The following is a 22,251-nucleotide window of genomic DNA, read 5'->3' on the forward strand; positions in this document are numbered from 1 at the left end:
ATGCACACCTGATTTAAAGGCTATGGACAACTTTGATGTGGGAAAACATTTTTTTCACAATTGTTAGTGGTTACCTTGAGTTAAAAATACTGCACTATGTTTCACACTGCAGTCTTCATTCCCTCATTTTAAGAACCCCTGATATATAGTTTACAACCTTTTACCAGTTTCAGACTTTTCTCATGTGGGTGTGTCCCTCTCAGTAATACATGCGGTATGTGAGATCTGTGTGTTCAAGGTGCTGTTGGCTTCACTAGCTCTCATGAGTAATTGTACAGTGTCACTCCTGTACTTATTTTTGTCCCTTCTACAGCCAGTGAGGTTGCCTTGTGTTAACAGAAACTAATGCTGAGGAGTGTGTCCTTTGCCTCACCCCTGCAGTCTTCTGAGAGTTCTTTCTCTACACTCATACAAAGCCTATGCGACTCTTTCCTTTCAGACTACTTTGGAGTGCTTTTCCCCTACCTAAAGTCTGTGTGATCTGTAATCCCTAATATCTCAAATGCTTTCCCCCCTTTTCTACACTTTGATCTTCTGTATTGGAGAAAAAGGAGTTGTAGATCAGCGAGTTAACACTGCCAGAGTCAGTGTGATGTTGGATTTCTGTCAGATTAAGGACTCATGCACACGAACAGAAGTGCTCTGTACCCATATTACAGACCGTAAGCCCATGGAAACACCACAAAGTGCTTATATGGGCTTTTGGGTCCATGCCTCCGCACCGCAAAAGATAGGACATGTCCTATCTTTGGCCGTATCTTGCGGACTGCGGACCCATTCAAGTCAATGGGTCCGCATATGCAGCACAGAGTGCACACGGCCGATGCCCGTGCATTCTGGACTGCTATTTGAGGTTCACAACATGGGCACGGAGCCCTTACGTTCATGTGCATGAGCCCCTAGCAGGATAGATAGCTAGTTGATGGGGTTGCATACATTCTGCAGCAGCAATGTGATAGAATGAAGACTATATAGAAAATTGAATAAATTTGCATTTATGAAGCAAGTGCACAATAAATATAAATCAGTGCAACGGTGCCCATATCCTTTCGATCATTGAAATAAAGCCAGTTAAGCTGCATGGGGATTATAAAAAACATGATTTAAACTGTTCATTTATGAAATGAGATATTATCTTGAGATATTTCATACATGGTAATTTTTAACTAGAAATGGAATATAGTAAGTTTTAATTCCGAATGAGAAGTCCTTTTTTGCAAACCGTCAGACCTAAAACCACTGTTGATGTTACAAATGCAGAAAATCCAACAAGCGTCAGTAAACCACCCACAGATGGCAAGTTTCTTTCCCAAAATGTAGTTGTAATTGGAGTGGCTGGAATATCCTGCCATAATATAAAAAGCCAAAGAAAACATGTTATACACATATCATTTAAAAAAATATATAATGAACTATAACTTCATTAATGTAAAATAAACTAATATGACAATACTCACTTCACAAAAAGTAGCAAAAATTCTTAATTTGAGAAATAACATTTTCCTTCTTTTGACTAATAAGATATATAATACTTCTATTCTATTTAAAGTGTAACTATTTTTTCAGTTAATTTTTTATTTAGTGTAGGGACATGGATGTTAAACATTTTTGTAATATACTTTAGGATGGGGGGGATGTTTAATTGTACAAGAAAATAGGGTTTAACGAGTCTTCTTAGCAATGCTCTAAAACAGAGATTCTGCCTTCAGTTCTACTGAGCGCTGAAGACGCCTGTATGTAACAAGTCAGATAAGCCGGGTGATAGGTAGTGATAGTTAGGGCACATATAGATGGGGTTGGGGTAGTGACAAGAGGCAGAATGGACCTTTAAATGTTATACACAGGCATCTTCAGTACTCAGGAGAACTGAAGACTAAATACGGACTCTCCTTAGCAATACTTTTTAGAACTTTTAGTTAGAACTTGTAACTGCGCTTGCTGACCACCAATGTTCCCCTACTTACCACTGCGGTCCTGGACTCTGTGTTCGACAGTGATCATCAGTTGCCGTTGTTTCACTATTCACCGCCACAGTCCTGGGCTCTGTCCTTACAGGCATTCTGGAATCTGCTCCACAGTTTCCTTACAGTTCTAGGCACAGCATGATTTCCAGTCTGTAGCACTTCCTTAAAAGCTGACACACATCACTTCCTGTGATTTATGGGTTTTGCACATGTGACCATGCTGACCAATCCTAGCACTCTTGCAGCTATATAAAAGGTCCAGCCCCCTTCCCAGGTGCCTAAGCGTCAAAGGTCCTTGTGTCCTGCAAAGGTTGCTGTTTTCTGTGCTGGTGCTCCTGCATACCTGACCTATGCTTGTATTTATGGACTCCGGTACCTGTTTGATCTTTACCTGCTCTGTCTCGACTTCCCTGTTGCTCATCCGGTTTGCCTGACTTGTACCTGTTCCGTCTGCCCTGACCCATTGATTGTTTGACTTCACCTCTGCTTCATCCTTCAGTCCTCCACTTTCATTCCTGGTTAGGACTCAGCCTGCTGACTATGACTGTACCTCTGATACCTTGCACTGGTACCACCTGGTCCATCTGGACCAGCTGCCTCATGTGCCAGTCCTCCTCAAGAGGTAGCGACCTGGTGTTCCTGCCAGAAAGTCTATCCCCAGGGGTGGACCTAGTCTTTCTGCTGCCTGAAGTGAAAACTGAAACAGTTAAACATGCTAAATTATTAACCTAACCCTTTCCCTCCAGCCCTACTGTTAAAGGCACACTTGAAAAACATTACATAGAATGCTAAAAAACTATACTGCAGAAACAGTCTACCGGAAAATACTAGTAGCACAGAGATAGTGCTCCTTTGAATAATTATTGGTACACCGTGCCCTAATTAATAACTATGCGTCCCTGACACTTATAGGGGTGATTTATAAAACTGGTGTAAAGTAGAACTGGTTTAGTTGACCTTATAAACCAATCAGATTCCAACTTTCATTTTGGACAGCTCCTTTGGAAAATTAAATTAGGAATCTGATTGGTTGCTATGGACAACTAAGACAGTACTACCTTACACCAGTTTGATAAATGACCCCCATAGTGTCATAAACATAGTGTCCTCCAAAAATAATTGTGCTAAGTTGTTACTGTGTCAGGGTGCCCCCCACTGTAATAATAAAGTCCTTAATTTTGCCCTCAGAAGTAATAATGCCCCCATAGTGGCCAATTTCCTAATCATGTCCCCTGTAGTCCACCCCAATGTCCTCAGTAGTAATAATTCCCCCTATAATGTGTGCCTATACAAATAAAATACCCCCTTATAATGTGTACCGGTACAAAAATGGCCCCTAAAATAATTCCTGCTTAGTGTGTGCCAGTATGTGCCAGTACAAAAAATGCTCCCTTATAACGTGTCAGTAAAAAAAAAATGACTGCCCTTTTTAGTGCTTCCAATAGAACGAATGCCCCCACAGTGGCTCCCTTATAATGTGTGCCAATACAAAAATTGCTACTTTTTAGAACCCCCAATGCCCCCATATTGCTTCCCCCAGTAACAAAATAATGACCTCCCCCATTGTGGCCCAACAGCATGCTGCCAAATAAAAATAATAAACTCAAATACTCACCTCTATTCTGCTGTCAGCAATGCAGTACAAGACACAGACCTCTTCCAGTCTGTGCCCTGAGCTGTATGCAGCCTGGCTCAGGCAGCGCAATGATGATGATACCAGCCTCTGATAGACTACATAAACTAGCACTAAAGCCTATTAGAGGGAACAATAGGGTAGGGGGACATGGCTCCTGTGCCCCACCACAGCATTCTAATGTATTGCTGTCCTGAGAACAGCGACTAAGTAGAATATGCAGAGATGAGAGCGTCCATTGGCTATGGCCCTTCCGCTGCCCCCCATTTGCTCCTTCCTGGAGGCGTCTGAGACAATTGCCTCACCTCGCCTCATTGGCGGTGCACCCATGTCTATGCCCACCATCAAGGGAACTGTGAAGAACGAGGGGTTAACTTAGACAACGCCCTGAGAGGGGGTTGGTCACGTGGCACAGTGGCTTCACACCCGCTGGTTCGCGACAGAACTTTTCTAGTACAAAGATAGAGTTTTCCCTAATAAAGTATATTACAAAAATGTTTAACAACCCTATATCTACACTATATTAAAAATGAACTGAAACAATTATACTTGACCCAAATAGTGTAGATGATGCATATCCTACAATGTACATGTACAAGTGTTTTCAACTAACAGCTTCAAAAAAATGTATACTTTCTCTTTGGATCATTAGTGGTTGGGCTAAGATGTATGACTTTAAGGCAGGTCTACAGTATTTCACTCATGTGAAACCTATCCTAGACATTTTACATAATTTGACATACCATATGTATTTAAACAACCACCTGTGGACAGAACAATTTATGGGGCACAGATTTTTAGCCCTTGTTTACATGTAGTGTATTTGTTGCAGATTTTCTGTGAGGCTGCTGCACCTAAAACCCACAACAAAGTACAGTGCAATGGAGTTTAGAAAACATATTTGAACATGCTATAGAGCCCCTTTGCTTTGGAAATCAACAGTTTTAGATGACAGATCCATCAATTCCCGGGCTCCTCTTCTGCCATCCAAGATGGCAGCACTGCTTCTCAGACTACCAGATGCCCAACTTGCATTTGGTAGCCCAAGACACTTCCTGCTGCCCTTGGATTGTCCTGGACTGCTCATGTCAGCAGTGCTGTCCAATCAAAGGTCAGAACTGGACAAATTGGAAGTTCCACAGATTTCCCCCATTGCAACACAAAGAGTGATATCTGCAGCAACATTTTTTCCCGCAGATTTCGATTAAGTTCTAGACATGTAAATATATGCAATTGCATTCACAGCCTAATCATTTAAATAAAATTTTACTGAGCAAGCAAGAGAATGTAAAAATGTTAATTTATTGAAAAGTACAACCTCACCAGACCTGGAAGTGTCAATTCCAAGGCTTTGTAGTGGATCCTAAACAAATGTCTCTCAGTCTTGGCAATGTTTTTAACTTGAGATTCAAAGCCTGTTAGAACCCAGACCTGTTTGTATTCGCCAGATCATGCAAACAATTGGTCTCATGTTGGCAACGATAGATGAGGTCCCAAGGTCCAAGTGGCATCCCAGGCCTCTTCATTCAGAACTCATATGGCACTTACAGGATCTCTCATCAAACCAGGAACTCACTACTCTGATTGGCAAACCTAAGACATGGCAACCCATTAAAGGGGTTCTCTCACTTTCACAGGATAGGCCATAAATGGCCGATAGGTTTGGGTTTCACTTCTAAGACTCACTCCTATTTCAAGAACTGGACCCTGTCACGCGATGCAGTAAATACAGAGGTAGTCATGCCTGTGGTGCTCTCTCTATTCATTGCTATGGGATCCAGAAGTGTTTGATCAGCAGGCAGAAAAATGGGGTCTACCTTAAAAGGGTTTTCTGACCCCCGCCAATCAGTTTTGTGTACATTATGTAGCGGCTGTGCTTGGTATCGCGCTCAGCCCCTTTCACTTCAGTATATTTACCTATGCCACACTGAAGGTTTGTGAAAGATTCTTTTGTTTGGGCTTACATGCAGCCCAAGGAAAAGGGAGAAAACTTTCAAACTTACCAAATCTAGGGGGCTAAGACACACTTTTTATCATCTGTTTTAAAAGCAAAGGAAGGTCTGATCCAGAAGACAACACTGCTAACTCTACCACAGTCACATGAGCAGGACATGCTCTGTTTCTAGATGATGGCATGTGCTTGATGGGATTAGGAAGCGCACCTAATACCTTTGAAGACCATTACAAATTGGACTTCTTGGTGAGAGTGAACCCTTCATTTGGTTGTTCAGTTTTGTTGGGCAGTATTTTTCATCCTGAATCAGGCTACATTCCCATGGATGCATGCTGCTGTGAAGGATGTCTGTTCTTTTCTGTAGATCAAATAGTTCTACATACTTTCTCTCCCAGTAAAGTTTAATTTTCAGATTTTAGTGGTGTTGTCTTTAGAAATGCACAGTGGGATGCGGTGGCCCTTTTATAGACATGGTTCTTTTTTTTATTTTTATGTATTAACTCTTCATGTCTCCTGTCCAATACACATGGTAAGAAGACAAATCCTAATGTATATGCTGCTGTGTAGACTACTAGAAGAAGAATAGTGTAGGAAATGTGGTCTGTTTTCCCTGCTGCATCTATTATATATGACAGTATGTGTGATGTTATTAGATGTCATTAACACTGTTAAATAAAAATTATTCTCTTGCTAGCTGAATAAAATTTTATTTACATGATTAGGCTGTGTACACGTGCCGAAATTGCCTAAATCCTAAGTTTGCTGCACAATTTGCATTATAATAGATGAAATGAAATCCATGGCATGGTGGGAAGCAGTAATGTATAGGGGATGATATGGATCTGAAAATCTGCAGCCTGCCCTTAAATCTATGCAGATTTTATTGTTGTACACCATGCACGTTAGTACAGTTGACTGTCCAGCAAAGAAAAGGGACATACAATTCAGAATCATAGTTCTTACCAATGACTGTGGCTCTGGCATCCATATATCACTTTCTGAAATCTTTCCCAATTCAAATAAGATCTGAAACACAGTTCGTAGTATAGGTTACAGAGATTACCAATTAAGTAACAATAGATTCTAATTACATTTTATCCACAGAACATACAGAATATTAAATGGGTTGTCCAGAATTTTTTAAGTGATGTCTTATCACAAGGACAGGCCATCACTAGATGATAGGAGGGGGTCTGATACTCCACCTCCATTATTCAGCTGGTCTGTGTAGCTCCATTGACAGACGTTAGTGCCAGAGCTACACAGCACCATAGACTTTATAGTGGCGGGAGCTCACTACTAAAGCGCTACCCCATTGACTTCAATTTTACTCTGTGGTAGTGATCTCCCGCCGCAACAGTGTTGCTGGTGCGGTCTAGCTCTGGGGCTGACTTCTGTCAACTGAGCTACACAGCTGATTGGCAGGGGTGCAGGGACGGACCACTGCTGATCAGCTAGTGATGATCTATCCTATGGATAGGCCATCACTTAAAAATAAAATCTAGACAACACCATTAACAGAACTGTGTAATAACAACTTAATAACTATGTAAAAATAATATTGTGATTACTTTCCAAACAGTAGCATACCTTTATTATGGTACATGGACATCACGTTATATTAGTGGGTTCAGCTATTTCAGCCATAACCTCTGCTGCCAATTGTATAAATCCAAGCATACAGCTATGCAATCTCCAAACAGCCAAAGGATGGATCAGACTGAAAATATCAGTGAACTTCAACATTGCACTGATAACATCTTTCCAAAAAATTTAAGGGGTTGTCCAAGATAATAAAAAATCTGGGACAAGCCCTACAATTTCTTAAAAAAAACCCAAAAAAACATTATACTCACCACTTTTTCCAGCGTTGTACTTTACTGAACTAGTCAGATTCTCCTCCTCTATTTGTTTACAAACAGCAGTGTTGATGTGCCTGGATATGGCATGTGACCACTGCAGCAGACAGTGATTGGTTGCAGTGGACGCACCAATATGTCACCAGCAGGAGAATCTGACCAGTGCTGCAGAAAATTATGCTAGAGACAGGGGTGAGTATAATTTTTTTAAGCAATTTTTCGACTCAAGATTTTTAATTATCTCAGTCAATCCCCTTTAAATTTTCCATATTCTTCCCTTCTGGTCGACTATACTGCTTTTGTGAAATAGAATTTTCTATACCTAACTTCTTCTGGAGTCTGAAAACTAACATACTGCTGTTACATGGCATACACGCTTATACTTGACCCACAAGGGCAAAGAAAATTCCATGACAATTGTTCCTGCCTTCATGCATAATGCTAACTGTAAATTTTGGTATATGAGGAAACATGCTTTGGAGTTGTTTACCATAGGAAACCTAAAAGGGCTCTTTCACACAAGCCAGGGATTGGGCCAATTATTGTGAATGCATGTTCTTATGAATGCTCATTCCTGATAATTGCTCTGTGTAAACTGCGTCTTTCACGCGGCACTAAAAATATTGATTAGTGTTGAACGAATCGAAGTTAATGAAGTGGACTTCAATCCGAATTTCAAGGAAAATTTGATTCGTCGTGAAGCTGAATTTCATTGTGCATCGTGGTAATGAATAAATTTTTCCTGAAACAGCAGTAAAATAACAAAAAAAATACATACTAACCTCATCTATTTGCTTGCGGAGAGGCCACCACTCGGTCATCTTGATTGGTGTGCTAACGTGTGATGAAACCACGTCATCACGCTGGACGGGTGCGGTGAAATCATCAGTAATGACGTCCCCACGCCTGGCCAGCGTGATGACATGGTGACATCAGCACCTGCGAGATTTGGGTTCTCGGCGAGCAAATGGATGAGGTGAGCATGTATTTTTAACCCCTGAAAGGCCTCAATGTGACTGTCAGATGTTGCGATCAGCAGCATCTGAGGGATTCAAAGATGGAGGGCATCTGATCGGCCAACCTTGTTCCAGGAAATGACAGTCTGTCATTGGTTGGCTAACTTGATAGTTCATTGTTAAATTTCACCCGATGAATTATCATTTTGGTTGAATCTGTTTTGATCAACTTCAGACTTATGTGTATAGTCACCTTTAGGCCCACCAATAAGTAAATACATACCTGTAAATATAAATCAAAGAGATTGTGCCAAGGATTAAAGTTATTCACTATTGTTTTCTGAAAAGATTTGGGTGGGGGTGACACATTTATCATCACTTATGGGAGTTTTTCCTGAATAAAATCTACATCAGCACAGACTGCTAGAAGAGGGTCTTAATTTCTGATAAGACTTGAGCTTCATCATAAATTAAATGCATCCTCATGCAGGGGATATCAAGACTGGCTTATCATTCGTCAATCATGATGAATTAGGGCCAGAACTTATTTTGGTATGCAGGGTGTATACTATTCTGAATTCTAACAATTCATAATCCCATTGAAACCCCCCCAAAAAAAAACAAATACCTCTCTGGCAGCCCTTTCTCCAGCTTGGATTGCTCCTTCAAGATATCCACTCCACTCAGTGGCTGTCTCTGTGCCAGCAAAGAAGATTCGACCAAAAGGTTGTCGGAGAACCCTTAAAATATCATGCAGAAGGAGTAAAAATAACATTTATGGAATACAGTATATCAAGTTACAGTACATATATTTCTATGAGTATATTTTTTACCATACACATTTGTATTAGGTAATCTGAAAATTTTAACCCTTGTTAGAACCATCAATAATATAAATACAGGTAATTTATAGATAGTAAGTTATATGTTCAAAAAACATCTATAGGACTAATTTTGCCCTTTAAACAGTAAAAAAAAAAATGCCTCGGCATACTTTATAGACATGCTATAGTTTAAAACTGTTCTCAAATTACACATGGAGAGCAAAAATATCCATTACGCAATTATGATTAGTGATGAGCGAATCGAAGACCACGGAATGGACGTGCAAAAAAATATGTTCAATTTGCGGACCCCATAGTAAAAAATGCCTATGATTGTCCGAGATTGTGGACAAGAATAGGACATGGTCTATCTTTTCCGCAGAGCCATGGAATGGAACCACGGATGCGGGCAGCTTCACGGTGTGCTGTCCGCATCTTTTTTGGTCCCATTGAAATGAATGGGTCTGCACCCGTTCCGCAAAATTGCGGAGCGGAGGTGGACTCATTCATACGGTCGTCTGAATGAGCCCTTACTCTGTGTCAGTTGTGTCTGCTCTTAATTTGAATTATAGATAAATTCATGGATGTTTGTTGAAAAAAAACACTTTAGTCTTATCATGAGGTGAATTTTAGACAGTTTTGCAGGAGTCTGCATTGCCATAATTTGTACCAGATTTACCAAATGTCACAAAATCTAAGTCTAACAGTTCTATCTTGAGATGTTACTCCTCTTTCTTTGCCACCCATTTAGAGTAAGATTGTGACAACTTTAGCAACTTTTTAAAAAGTCACGGTTGATAAATATGTCTTAAATAAGGTAGTCAGACAAATCAAGACCACTCTCACATCCACTTTTCAAAACTGAAATGAGTGGTTTAAAAAGGCAAAAGGAGCCCCCTCTGTCATGCATCAGTAACCCGCAAATGAGATTGCGGGGTGCTGATATCTTAGCATGGCAGCCGGGGGCCTAAAGAAGGCTCTCGGCCTGCCAACAGTTCCTGATGGCACAGCTGGATAGTGCCTGGCAGTAAAGCACTGGCAAAAAAAAGGATCCTGTAAAAAGATGATGACTGAAATCTACTCCAGATAGAAGCTGCACAGCATCATAAACTTTACCTTGTTTAAATCTTGTGTATAGTTTTTATCATTTTCTGATGACAATTAGCGATGAGCGAATTTCATGTTATGAAATTCGTTCACGCTTTGTTTGGTGGTAAAAGCAGAATCGTGCTATGGATTCCGTTACTACGGACCATAACGCAATTCTATGACGGAATGCATAACAGAATTGTGTTCCAGTCCGTGGTAATGGAATCCATAACGTAATTCTGCTTTTACCACTAAATGAAGCGTGAACGAATTTCAAAATATGAAATAAGCTCATCTCTAATGACAATGTCCTGTTTAAACTTACCTTCCATATTGAGTCAGGATTCCGGGTGGAAAATAAGCTGTATAGCAGCCCCCAGAATACTGCTCCTCACACCAGTTCTTTTCTTCATAATGTACCGGCTGTTGATATATTTACATATGTACAGTTATGAAGTTAATCTTGCACTATTGTGATACTAATGGTGTATCCCCCCTTATCAAGTTAATAAACATTAGGTATAAAGACACTGAATTTCTGTACTATGCTAAGCAGGTAAAGAAATACTTTATTCTACTGTAAGTGGTATATGTAAGGCTGATAATGATGTTCTTTTTCAAAGATGTTTGGTTTTTAAGATCATTTTTAAGTCAAGAATGTAAAGGCATGTCTTCACCATAGACACTGGAGGCATTTCACTAGGGCAGGCTATGCCATAATTGTCCAATCAGGCACGGCCTGATATCCTACTGCCATTGTCCTTTTTTTTTCTAGTGATCTACAGGGGTCAGGGATCAGACATTTTGGATATAATAGTGATATTCCAACAATTTCTATATTAGAGAGAAGCAGATTTCTTGAAATTTATTTCATGTCGAATTCACAATTATTATAATTTTTTTATTCAATTTGAGGCTGGATTAATTCTACCCGCATCAAATATGCAAATTGGTATACAAAAGGCTCTCACCTTCTTAGACTCATATTTTTTTCTGAAAAGATTCAGAGAATAAATATGAGCCCTAGAAGACCAGAGAAAAAGGGAGAACCACACATAATACTATAACCTTTGTGATTCATATTAGTATCTCCCTGTTTATGAGCACATATGCATTTATCTTTATTTTGTACAGCAATTACTGTAGAAATATTTGTGAAATACAACTTTACCCATGAAAAGATTGTACATTAAATATTAAAGTCGCCTTACATGTAAAGCTTCCTCGGAGTCCAATACTCTCGCATACAGCTCACAGATCTTTCTTTTTCTAAAAATAAAAGGCAGGAAATTTATATTTAATACATCCTTCTTAGCAACAGCTGGAAACATGTTTACTGTGTCCAAGTATATTGTGCATTTAGCATTCTGATCATTTCATTAACTCCATACAATGCAAATATATTTTCTACACAGTTAAAACAGTATGTCTGCGCATTACCAGTTCCTGCCAGCTGATGAAATATCTATAACTTGAATTACGGTTATGACTTTACGTCACCTACACTGTTGGGACATAAAAAGAAACATAATATATACTGTATAATATCATAAGGCTTCATTCTCCGGCTTCATTACTGATCTTTGTTGTTGAATCCCTACCTCTGTACCTATAATGTACCTTCTGTGTGCTACTGATATTATACAACTATTGCTTATCGTTATAATATGGACCCATAGGAATTGTGTGTCATTGTACAAGGTAAAAGGTATAAACCCAGATTAACACACATCAGTAATTAGCAGGAAATGCATCAGCAGTACATATCGAGGTAACATATTTATATACAGTATTTAAAGGGGTTGTCTCATCTCGCCGTTACTAACGCGAGATGAGACACAGCCCTGACCACCAGCCAGCCGGCAAACAGCAGAGCGCTCTGGCACTTGCTGTTTCAGTAGCTCTCAGTGCAGTGCATTAGAACTATGGAAACCGTATAGAACACCAAGCTATACTGTTTCCCTAACTCAGAAACACTGCACTGGGAGCTACTAAAACGGCAAGCGTCAGAGCACTCTGCTGTTTCCTGGCTGGCTCATGGTCAGAGTTGTGTCTCACTCGCCTTAGTAACAGTGGAATAAAAAAAAAACCTTTAATAAAATACACAGTAATACCAATAAAGTCTGAAATACAAACAGAACAGAAATAAAATCCCTCTTACCGTTCATCTTTTGTAAGATTAGCTAATCTCCTTGACTTGCGGGCAAGTATGAATCTACAATTAAATAAAACGTAGTCATAAATTATTTTTTTATGTGATTCCCTACTCAATACATTCTTGCCTATTTTGCCTTTTGAATATGTAACCTAAACCTATTAAAACTTCTTTAAAACTATTACAAATACCCTAAAATAATTTTTGTTTTCTACTTTATTAATTGATTTTATTGTCTCCCTATCAAAACAGACCCCAAAAGTGAAGGCCTATTCAGTGCAATTTCAGAATTCTGCCCAATTCCTCTGATGAAGCCAGGTTACTGGCAAAACGTTGGCGGGCAGTTAGAAGTTTTTAGTAGTCTAGCGTCCAGTGTTTGTTATTATCCTCGTCAGTGAATGTAACTGACTAATTATTGTATAGCATTGGCATATGGCCAAGACTAAAAAGGGTAGTGTACACCCCTTAGGCTACTTTCACACTCGCGTTTGGTGCGGATCCATCTTGTATCTGCACAGACAGATCCGCACCAATAATGCAAACGCTTGTATCCGTTAATAACGGATCCGTTTGCATTATTCATTCAAAAAAAAGTCTAAGTCAAAACGGATCCGTCTTGACTTATATTGAAAGTCAATGGGGGACTGATCCATTTTCAATTGCACCATATTGTGTCAGTGAAAAATGGATCCGTCCCTATTGACTTACATTGTAAGTCAGGACGGATCCGTTTGGCTCCGCATCATCAGACGGACACCATAACGCTGCAAGCTGCATTTTAGTGACCGCCTAATAAACGCAACGGAGACCAAACACAGCCAAATTGAAGCATTCTGAACGGATCCTTATCCATTCAGAATGCATTGGGGCTGAACTGATCCGTTTTTGGCCGCTTGTGAGAGCCCTGAAACGCATTTCACAAGCGGACCCAGAAACGCGTTTGAAAGTAGCCTTAGTCTGTCAGCAATGCACAGACAATATCCACATACACTAGTGCTAGTGATTTTTAAAGCTGCAATTTCTCATAGGACTATGTGATTTTGTGATTTTTAGATACATCATTAAAAGTAAATTTTGAGGCATATTTTTCTTTCTTAGATATCTGGGGCAAGTTTGGTATATAGCCTTGGACAGTGAATTTTTGATATTTACAAAGTTAGAAATGTAACATACTTTTGGGTTTCTTTTCAAATACAATTGTACCAAGATTTATTTATTAATGAAGGTCACAAATGCTCATTTTAAATCTATATCTATTACCACTAGTTTTTCTCAAAATAAAAATAAAAATGATGACTACAAATCAAAGATATTTTTACATTAAACCACTGATCCCTATTATAGTCTATGTATGCAGCGGTTTTCTTGAACGTAATTCTCTGCATATTTGCCAGAAGGTGACCAGATCTCCGCCCTGTCCCCATTATAGTGAATTGGGCTTTATAAACTTCTGGCCATGCCAGAATGCAGAGCTATATGGCAGGCTGTTCCCTGCCGAAACAGCCTGCTGGATCACCACCGCTAGTGTGCAACTAGCCTAAAATTAGTGTTTATGAGTTGTCAGAGAACTAGAGATAAAGATTACAGATCGAGCAGTCAGAGTGACTCTCTGATGGGCTTCACTGAGGAGAAGCAATGAAAATGAAATCTGCAGAAGACATACATTTATTTATTTATTTTAATAAAGACCAATAGAAAAAACCGAAGTTAAGTAGGTGCAATATTAAAAAATTGCCCCAAAGGCTCTCCATGACTTTTAACTTCCCAATAGAATTTTGGAACATCATTGTATGTATAGTTGGGATATAAATTATATATGAAATTGAACATTTATGGTAATTCAGAAGACAGAATACCCCATTATAGCAGGCACTGTGCCATCAGGTTTTGTATCATCAAGGGTTAGACCAATTGGTGCTTCTTCATCTTCAATAATCATGGTCCCACAATAATCTAGTGAATGAATAAAAAGTTAGAAAATCATCTATCACTTGACCATGTTTTTTAATATATAAATCTACAAAAGATTACAAGTAGATAAAGTGTGTTTATTGAGTAGTAACTTCTTGGTCTTTTAAAGGGCATCTGTCAGCAGATTTGTACCTATGCACTGAACTGAACTGTTACATGTGCGCTTGGCAGCTGAAGGAATCTGTGTTGGTCCCATATTCATATGTGCCCGTATTGCTGAGAAAAATTATGCTTTAATATTCGCAAATGAGCCTCTAGGAGCAGCAGCGGCATTGCCATTACAGCCTGGAGGCTCTGCTCTCTCTGCAACTGCTGTGCCCTCTCCACTTTAATTGACAGGGCCAAGCATGATGCCCGGCCCTGTCAATCAAAGTGCAGAGAGTGTTGCAGTTGCAGAGAAAGCAGAGCCCCTAGGCGTAACAGCAATGTCCCCATTGCTCCTAATAATCAAGCTGGTGTAAAGAAGAACTGGCTTAGTTGCCCATAGCAACCAATCAGATTCCACCTTTTATTTTTCACAGGAGGACCCTGATTGGTTGTTACGGGCAATTAAGCCAGTTCTACTTTACACCAGTTTGATAAATGTCCCTTATTATTTTTCTCAGTAATGCGGGCACATACAAACATGGAACCAACACAGACGCCTTCAGCTGCCAGGTGCACATGCAACATGTCAGCCAGTTTCATAGGTACGGTACAAGTCTGCTGAGATTAAATGGAGCTATAGTAGGGCCCAGTTCATAAGGTGTTAGGGAGTTCTAAGTTTGTATTCCTGTTGCTGTCTTGAAAACTTGACAGAATTAGAAAAAAAAAAATGGAATCAAGAAAAAGAGAAATTAGCACTTTACGTGCAAATACAGCATGAAACTGAATGTATGACTTTTAAACTAAAACATTTTAACATTTAAGAGCAGTCCTGATGTCTAAGAGTCCATACCTTTCTTCCTCCAGAAGGCTTCCTTGTAATAAACCATGCACTTTATTACTGAGCCCATAGGAACACGACTAATTAGCTGATTTCTTAGTGGAGGCAAACCAGGATTAAAATTAATTTTAAGACAAAGAGTGGGTGGAATGGCACTGATAACGTATTTGGCCTGTAATAGAATAGAAGTAGTTTAGACTAGAGAAGAACGTCATTTGAGTGCTCTCCAAATCAATAAAAGTTTGCGTGCTTTTGTTGTGATTGTTGAAGCATCTAGGAGTAAAAACAGCTCAGACACAAAGCAGTAGACCACGCAAAACCACAAAGTGGAGCCGTCGGGTGCTTAGCGCGTGGCATGCAAAAATTGCTTACCGTCTGTTGAATCACTCTCCACAGAATACTAGACTGCCTCTGGAATTGACATCGGCACAAGAATTATGTGTTGAGTGATTCATGAAATAGGTTATCATGGTCAAGCAGCTGAAGACTAGCCTGAGCTCACAATACAAGGCTTTGGCAGGAGTGCTGTAAAACATGGATTCTGATCCTACCTACCTGAATTTTAGTGATTACTGTAAAGTTTGAAGGAGGGATAATGTTGTGTAACAATAGAATTTAAGCTAGATCTTTAAAAACAGAATGAATGCAATTGCCTACCTCATATATTTCATGATTGACAGTTTCTACTGTAATGTTTTCCGCAGATTGATCAACACGCACTACAGGCCGCTGCAGTTTCACACGACCTTGTAGACGTTCTGCTATCTTTTCACTAATCTGTCCTGCTCCACCAACAAACTTTCTCTCCTTTAAAAACAAAATAAAATTTAGAAAAATAAATCCCAAGTAATTGGTATCACATGTGTATCATGAACTCTGCATTAGGTTGTTATCCCTCCTGGATATACTGTAAATAAACTGACAAGGGGAATAGCAATGCCCAGGTACGAGTTTATTTATGCATTTATAGGATTAATAGTAGAGGAAAGGCAATGCAGGGCTCTAAGAAAAATAGGCTTTATAATTATGTCAACCAAGTAAATACTACAAAAGGCAAGTCAGGAAAATTGGCATGTCCTCTTTAAGCTCTCTGGATGAAATATAATGGATGAAATATAATTATAATTAAAGGGGCTGTCCAAAATTTTGATATTGATATCCTGTCCTCAGGATAGACCATGAATATCAGATTTTTGTAGGTCCAACATGCTGCAACCCCGCCAGTTGTTTTGTTGTAGCTTCAGAGCCAGAAGTAGGTGCTGTAGCTACACAGTTCGGTCCATTGTGTAGTGGAGGGAGTTGGTAACTGCAGCAAAATTCCTATTCACTTCAGTGGGAACATCACTGCAGTTACCAAATCTGTCCATAACACAATGGATGGAGTTGTGTAGTTCCAGACTTGCCTACTTCTGGTCCAAAAACTACAATGAAAAAGCTGATCGGTGGGAGTGTAGGGTTTAAGTTCATGCCAATCTGATATTGTTCGCCTCTCTTGAGGATAGGTCATCAATATCAAAACCCTGGACAACCCCTTTCAAGTATTTCTAATTATCATCCAAATAGCAATAACTTTAAATATTCTTATATTTACCTGTCCACCATTAGATGTTGAAAAAATTCTTGTAGTTCCTCCACACTGCATTACATACCACAAGAACCAAAGTGCAGAGACTTCATGAGGTTCTGATGTTACATTCACATTCACAAAAAGTGTTGCAAAATTCTTAGCTGTGCTGCAAGATCATAGAAAGTTATAGTCACATAGTTTGTTAGGCCAAAAGAAGACATCTGTTCATCCAGTTCAGCCTGTTATCCTGCAAGTTAGCTGTGAGGTCGAAGCCAATTTTCCTCAATTAAGAGGAAAAAATTCCTTCCCGGCTCCAATTAGGCAGAATAACTCCCTGGATCAAGGACCTATCTAAAAATCTAATAACTATAACCGTTAATATTATTACAGTAGAAATACATCCAGGCCCCTCTTGAACTCTTTTAGTGAACTCACCATCACCACCTCCTCAGGCAGAGAGTTCCATAGTCTCACTGCTCTTATAGTAAAGAATCCTCTTCTATGTTTGTGTACAAACCTTCTTTCCTCTAGACGCAGAGGATGTCCCCTCGTCACAGTTCTGGGTATAAATATATGATGGGAGAGATCTCTGTACTGACCCCTGATATATTTATACATACTGTAGTTGTTAGATCTCCCCCTAGTCGGCTCTTTTCTAAAGTGAATAACCCTAATTTTGATAATCTTTCTGGGTACTGTAGTCCACCCATTCCAGTTATCACAGCAGTTGCCCTTCCCTGAACCCTCTCCAGCTCTGGTATGTCTGCCTTGTTTACAGGAGACCGGAACTGTACTTAGTACTCCATGTGTGGTCTGACCAGTGATTTTTAAAGTAGCAGGACTATGTTCTCATCAAGGGCATCCACGCCCCTTTTGATGCACCCCATGACCTTACTGGCCTTGGCAGCAGCTGTCTGACACTGGTTTCTACAGTTAAGTTGGCTGCCTACTAAAATTCCTAAGTCCTTTTCCATGTCAGTGTTAGGGCTCGTTCACACGAACGTGTGATGCCCTTTGCCGTATTGCGTACCATGTGAACGAGCCCTTATCCAGTGTTTTACCAATTAGTATGTACAGTTGACTTGCATTATTCCTTCCCATGTGCATAACTTTACATTTGTCAGCATTAAGCATAACGAATGGAAGCCATAGTGCAGATGTGATCGAATGCGGAAACTGGAAACACATTGGGGGTCAAGTTTGGCTTTGCTTTGTATGCCTGCACTAAATTTATGAACTTATGCATCTTAATAATATACAGTAACAGTATACAGTGAGTGTAATGTGGTTTACACCTTTAGGTGTAAAAGTAGACCAGGGGGTTGCCTGACATGGGTTGCGAACTTGCAACTTTTTTGCGACTTTTGCAAAAGGCGCACATAGTAAATGAGCCATAATCCAGGTCTAATCTCACCACTGTGAAAAGTGACAAAGATCACAAAATATCGCAAAAATGTAGCAGTTGCCATGGAAATGTCGCAATTGCCATGACCTGAGACTAATTTATGACACCAAACTGATTCTGAATTCATAAACAACCCCATTGTATTACTTATCTTGTAGCCCACAAAGCAATAATCTCCTATCCTCCTCTGCTTGTTCAATGTCTGCACACAATTTATCATGAACTTTAAAATGGTGTTCAGAGCTAGTCATACTGTCATACCCTTTAAAAGAAAATCTCCATTAAAAATAAAAAATCAGGGGGACATTTATTAAATGTATTACTTCCACATTTTTGGAGTAAACATTTTTTGGGTTGCTTCACTTGAAGCCACTTTCAGAACTGGAGCGAGAATTACGTCAAGATTTCCATATAGATCACTTTGTGGACACATTTATCATTTGAGACATTTTAAAAAGGTGCAGAAACGTTGTATCTCCACACCAGGCAACCCCTATGTGTACTCCCACTGAACGACAATGCACTTGCCCTAAATGTATTATTACGGTGAGCCATTTCCTAAATTTGGCACAGGTACACATAGCAACTAGTATTGAGAGAGTCAAAGTTAATAAAGTATACATCGATCCGAATTTCAGGAGAAATTCGATTTGTAAAAAAGGCTAATTTTCTTGCGCTTCATGGTAACAAATCAATATTTCCTGACATGGCGGTAAATAAAAATACATACTCACCTCATCCATTTGATTGTGGAGAGGCCGTAATGGCCAACTTGATTGAAGAAAACGCAGGAAATGTTGCACACGCTGATGTTAGATTTGGCGCATTTTCTTCAATGATGGCCATGATGGCCTCTCCACAATGAAATGGATGAGTTGAGTATATACTCTTTTTTTTAAACCCCTGATTAACCCCTGACAGGGCTCCAGATGACTCAGATGCTGCTATCAGCATTGAACACTGCATCTGAGGAGTTTAATGACGGGGGGGCGGCGTTATCGCCGTTCACCGTCATTCCGCCCACTACATACAATTGGAATGTGATTCGTGACAAAGTACTTCATAACTAATCAAATTTCATGTCAAAGTTCGGTGAAGCAGCTGAATTTTAAAAACTTTGCTCATCACTAAGAACAACTCCAATCTAAAATCTAACTTCAAATACACCTACAATAATAAATTTCCTCATAGTATTTATATACATTCCTAACTATTTTGTAAATGTATACACTACTGTTGTCTATTATACAATGCATTTTGTCTTTTTTCAGACCCTTTCACTTTTTTCACATTTTGTTATGCTTGTGGGTCTGTGCTAAAAAAATAAAAGTATCATTCTGCACTCAATACCTCATAATGACAAGGTGAAAACAGAATGTTCTAAACTGTTGCTAATTTATTAAAAAGGAGAAAGTAAAATATTGCATTGACATAAGTATTCAGACTCTTTACTCCTCAGTATAGTAGTGACCATCTCTGTTCTGTTCCTGTTGTAGCCAGTAGGTGAACTCTCCAGTGAGCTGAGCTGCCGACATCTAGTTGCCATGGTAACCAGGCCGGCCCTTGTTTGCTGGAGTGCCAGCCAATCAGAAGTGATGCCAGGACACACAGTGTTTGTGCAAGTAGGTAGGGATAGTGGTGCGGGTAAAGTTCAGCGCCTCACTCATCCCTATTATGACAGTTGTCTCTAAGCCACTCCTGTCTTGTCTTGGCTGAGTACTTAGGGTCAATGTCTTGTTGAAAGGTTAATCTTGGCCCAGCCTAAGGTCCAGAGCACACTGGATCAGGTTCTCATTAAGAATATCTCTGTACTTTGCTCAATTCAGTTTTCCCTCAACCCTGATTATTCTCCCTGATCCAGCTACTAAAAAACACCCCCACAGCATGATGATGCTACCACCATGCTTCAATGTAGGATTGGCATTGAGCAGGTGATGAGCCGTGCGTGGTTTCCTCCAGACATGTCATTTTGAATTGAGGCCAAAAGGTTCAATATTGGATTTATTAGACCAATGAATCTTGTTTCTCACAGTCTGAGTCCTTTAGTTCATTTTTGAAAACTCGAGGTGGACTTTAATGTGTCTTTTACTGAAGAGAGGGTTCTTTCTGGCCACTCTGTGATAAAGCCCGGATTGCTTGATCTTCTGGAAGTTTCTCATATCTACACACAGGATCTTTCGAGCTCAGCTAGAGTTATCATTTGGTTCTTGTTAACCTCTCGTAACAAGCCCCTTCTCCCCTGATTACTTCGTTTGGTGGGATAGTCAGTAGTGTTGGGCGAGCATGCTTGGCCGAACACCATTTTCACGATCGCGATGCTCTGCACATCGCGGTGTTCAGCCGAACACCGTGTGTGCTCAAACGCGATGCTCGAGTCTCCTCCCCACACGTTTGTAGGCTGCTACGCAGCCAATAAACGTGCGGGCAAGTACTGGCACTCACTGTAATGCCGTAGCCATGTTGGTTACTGGCATTGCAGTGATTGGCTGCTGGAACGCCGGTTCGGCACAGTCTTAGTCAGGGAGAGCTGCAGCAGAAGGGACAGATAGTGTTGGGAGAGGAATTGTTTAGTGTTTCAAGGTGTTAGAGACCCAAAAGTCCTTTTATGGGCTGCTATATATATTAGCGCAACCTGCGCTAAAATGCGTGCAATTGTTTGGCCGCTGCTGACAGTGACACAACCTCTGCTATATCTGTTGTGTTACATTAGCGCATCCTAAATATTTGTGACATTCAGCGTAATTTTTTCCCCGCTGGTGACAGCGACATTACCTGCGCTACATCTCCTGTATAATGTTTGCACATCCTAAATATCTGTGACATTCAGTCTAATTTATTTGCGCATACACTTACAAAACCTGCGCTACTGTACATGTGACATACTTGCGAGCATATATACCATTTAATATGCTCAAGGCGAGCAGTAAGGGACGGAGAAGTGGCCATGCTGCTGATGGTGCAAGCAGAGGCCATGGCCCGGGCGCGGTGAAACTGTGCCTACTACCAGAGCACAAGAAACACACTCATCCACGATACCTAGCTTCATGTCCCAGTTTGCAGGGAGGCGCAGGACACCACTCTCGAAGTCACACCAGTGCGAACAGGTGGTCAGTTGGATTGCAGCAGATAATGCTTCCAGTCGGTTAAGCACCACCCTGTCTTCCACAAAGTCCAGTCTCAGTAGCCAAGAGTCTGATCAACAGAATCCACACTCTGATCCTTCTTCCTCCCGCCATGGAGAGTCTTGGCAAACAAGTGATCCCACATTCGGATATTCCGAGGAGCTCTTTTCAGTGCCATTAATTGATTTGGGCCTCTTGCCAAGCCCGCTTGAAGAGGGACATGAGGATATCTTGTGCACTGATTCCCAAACTCTTGAGCATCCACAGTCAGAAGAAGATGATGGTGGGAAATGGCAATTAGTGTTTCAAGAGGTTGATTATGAGGATGAGACACAATTGTCAATAAGTGAGGTTCTTGTTAGGTCAACAAGTCAGGAGGATGACCAGAGTGAGGAAGTGGAAGAGGAGGTGGTGGACGATTAAATCACTGACCCAACCTGGGAAGGTGGCAAGCCGAGCGAGGACAGCAGTACAGAGGGGGAGGGATCCGCAGCACCGCAACAGGCTGGAAGAGGTAGTGGGGTGGCAAAAGGGAGAAGGCAGGCCACACCAAACAGGCCTGCAACTGTTCCCCGGAGCACTCCCTTGCAGCAATCTCCCTTGCCAATGGGTAGGTGTTCCGCAGTCTCAAGCTTTTTGTTAAAGAAAGTGCGGACGATAAAAGAATTGTCATTTGCAACCTGTGCCGTACCAAAATGAGCAGGGGCATGAACACTAGAAACCTTACCACCACCAGCATGATCTGCCATATGGCATCAAAGCACCCTAATAGGTGGGCCGAACGCCTGGGTCCACAAAAAGTGTCTGCGGGTCACACCACTGCCTCC

General features: G+C 40.5%; 1 protein-coding gene across 1 annotated transcript in view; it reads right to left on the bottom strand.

Annotated features, from left to right (window-relative positions):
• Window positions 1–1,189: 1,189 nt before the first annotated feature.
• The window catches only part of LOC120993689 (amine oxidase [flavin-containing]-like), a 64,097-nt gene continuing 43,035 nt past the window's right edge, over window positions 1,190–22,251 (bottom strand). The window contains exons 6-15 of the mRNA XM_040422166.1: window positions 16,922–17,063; window positions 15,988–16,137; window positions 15,343–15,502; window positions 14,291–14,387; window positions 12,441–12,494; window positions 11,491–11,548; window positions 10,605–10,702; window positions 8,995–9,106; window positions 6,515–6,577; window positions 1,190–1,345 (exon numbers count right to left, since the gene is read on the bottom strand). Of these exons, the coding sequence (XP_040278100.1) occupies window positions 1,190–1,345; window positions 6,515–6,577; window positions 8,995–9,106; window positions 10,605–10,702; window positions 11,491–11,548; window positions 12,441–12,494; window positions 14,291–14,387; window positions 15,343–15,502; window positions 15,988–16,137; window positions 16,922–17,063 (1,090 nt within the window). The remainder of the gene's footprint in view (window positions 1,346–6,514; window positions 6,578–8,994; window positions 9,107–10,604; window positions 10,703–11,490; window positions 11,549–12,440; window positions 12,495–14,290; window positions 14,388–15,342; window positions 15,503–15,987; window positions 16,138–16,921; window positions 17,064–22,251) is intronic.

This window comes from Bufo bufo, chromosome 3 (assembly GCF_905171765.1).
Source record: "Bufo bufo chromosome 3, aBufBuf1.1, whole genome shotgun sequence".
NCBI lineage: Eukaryota > Metazoa > Chordata > Amphibia > Anura > Bufonidae > Bufo > Bufo bufo.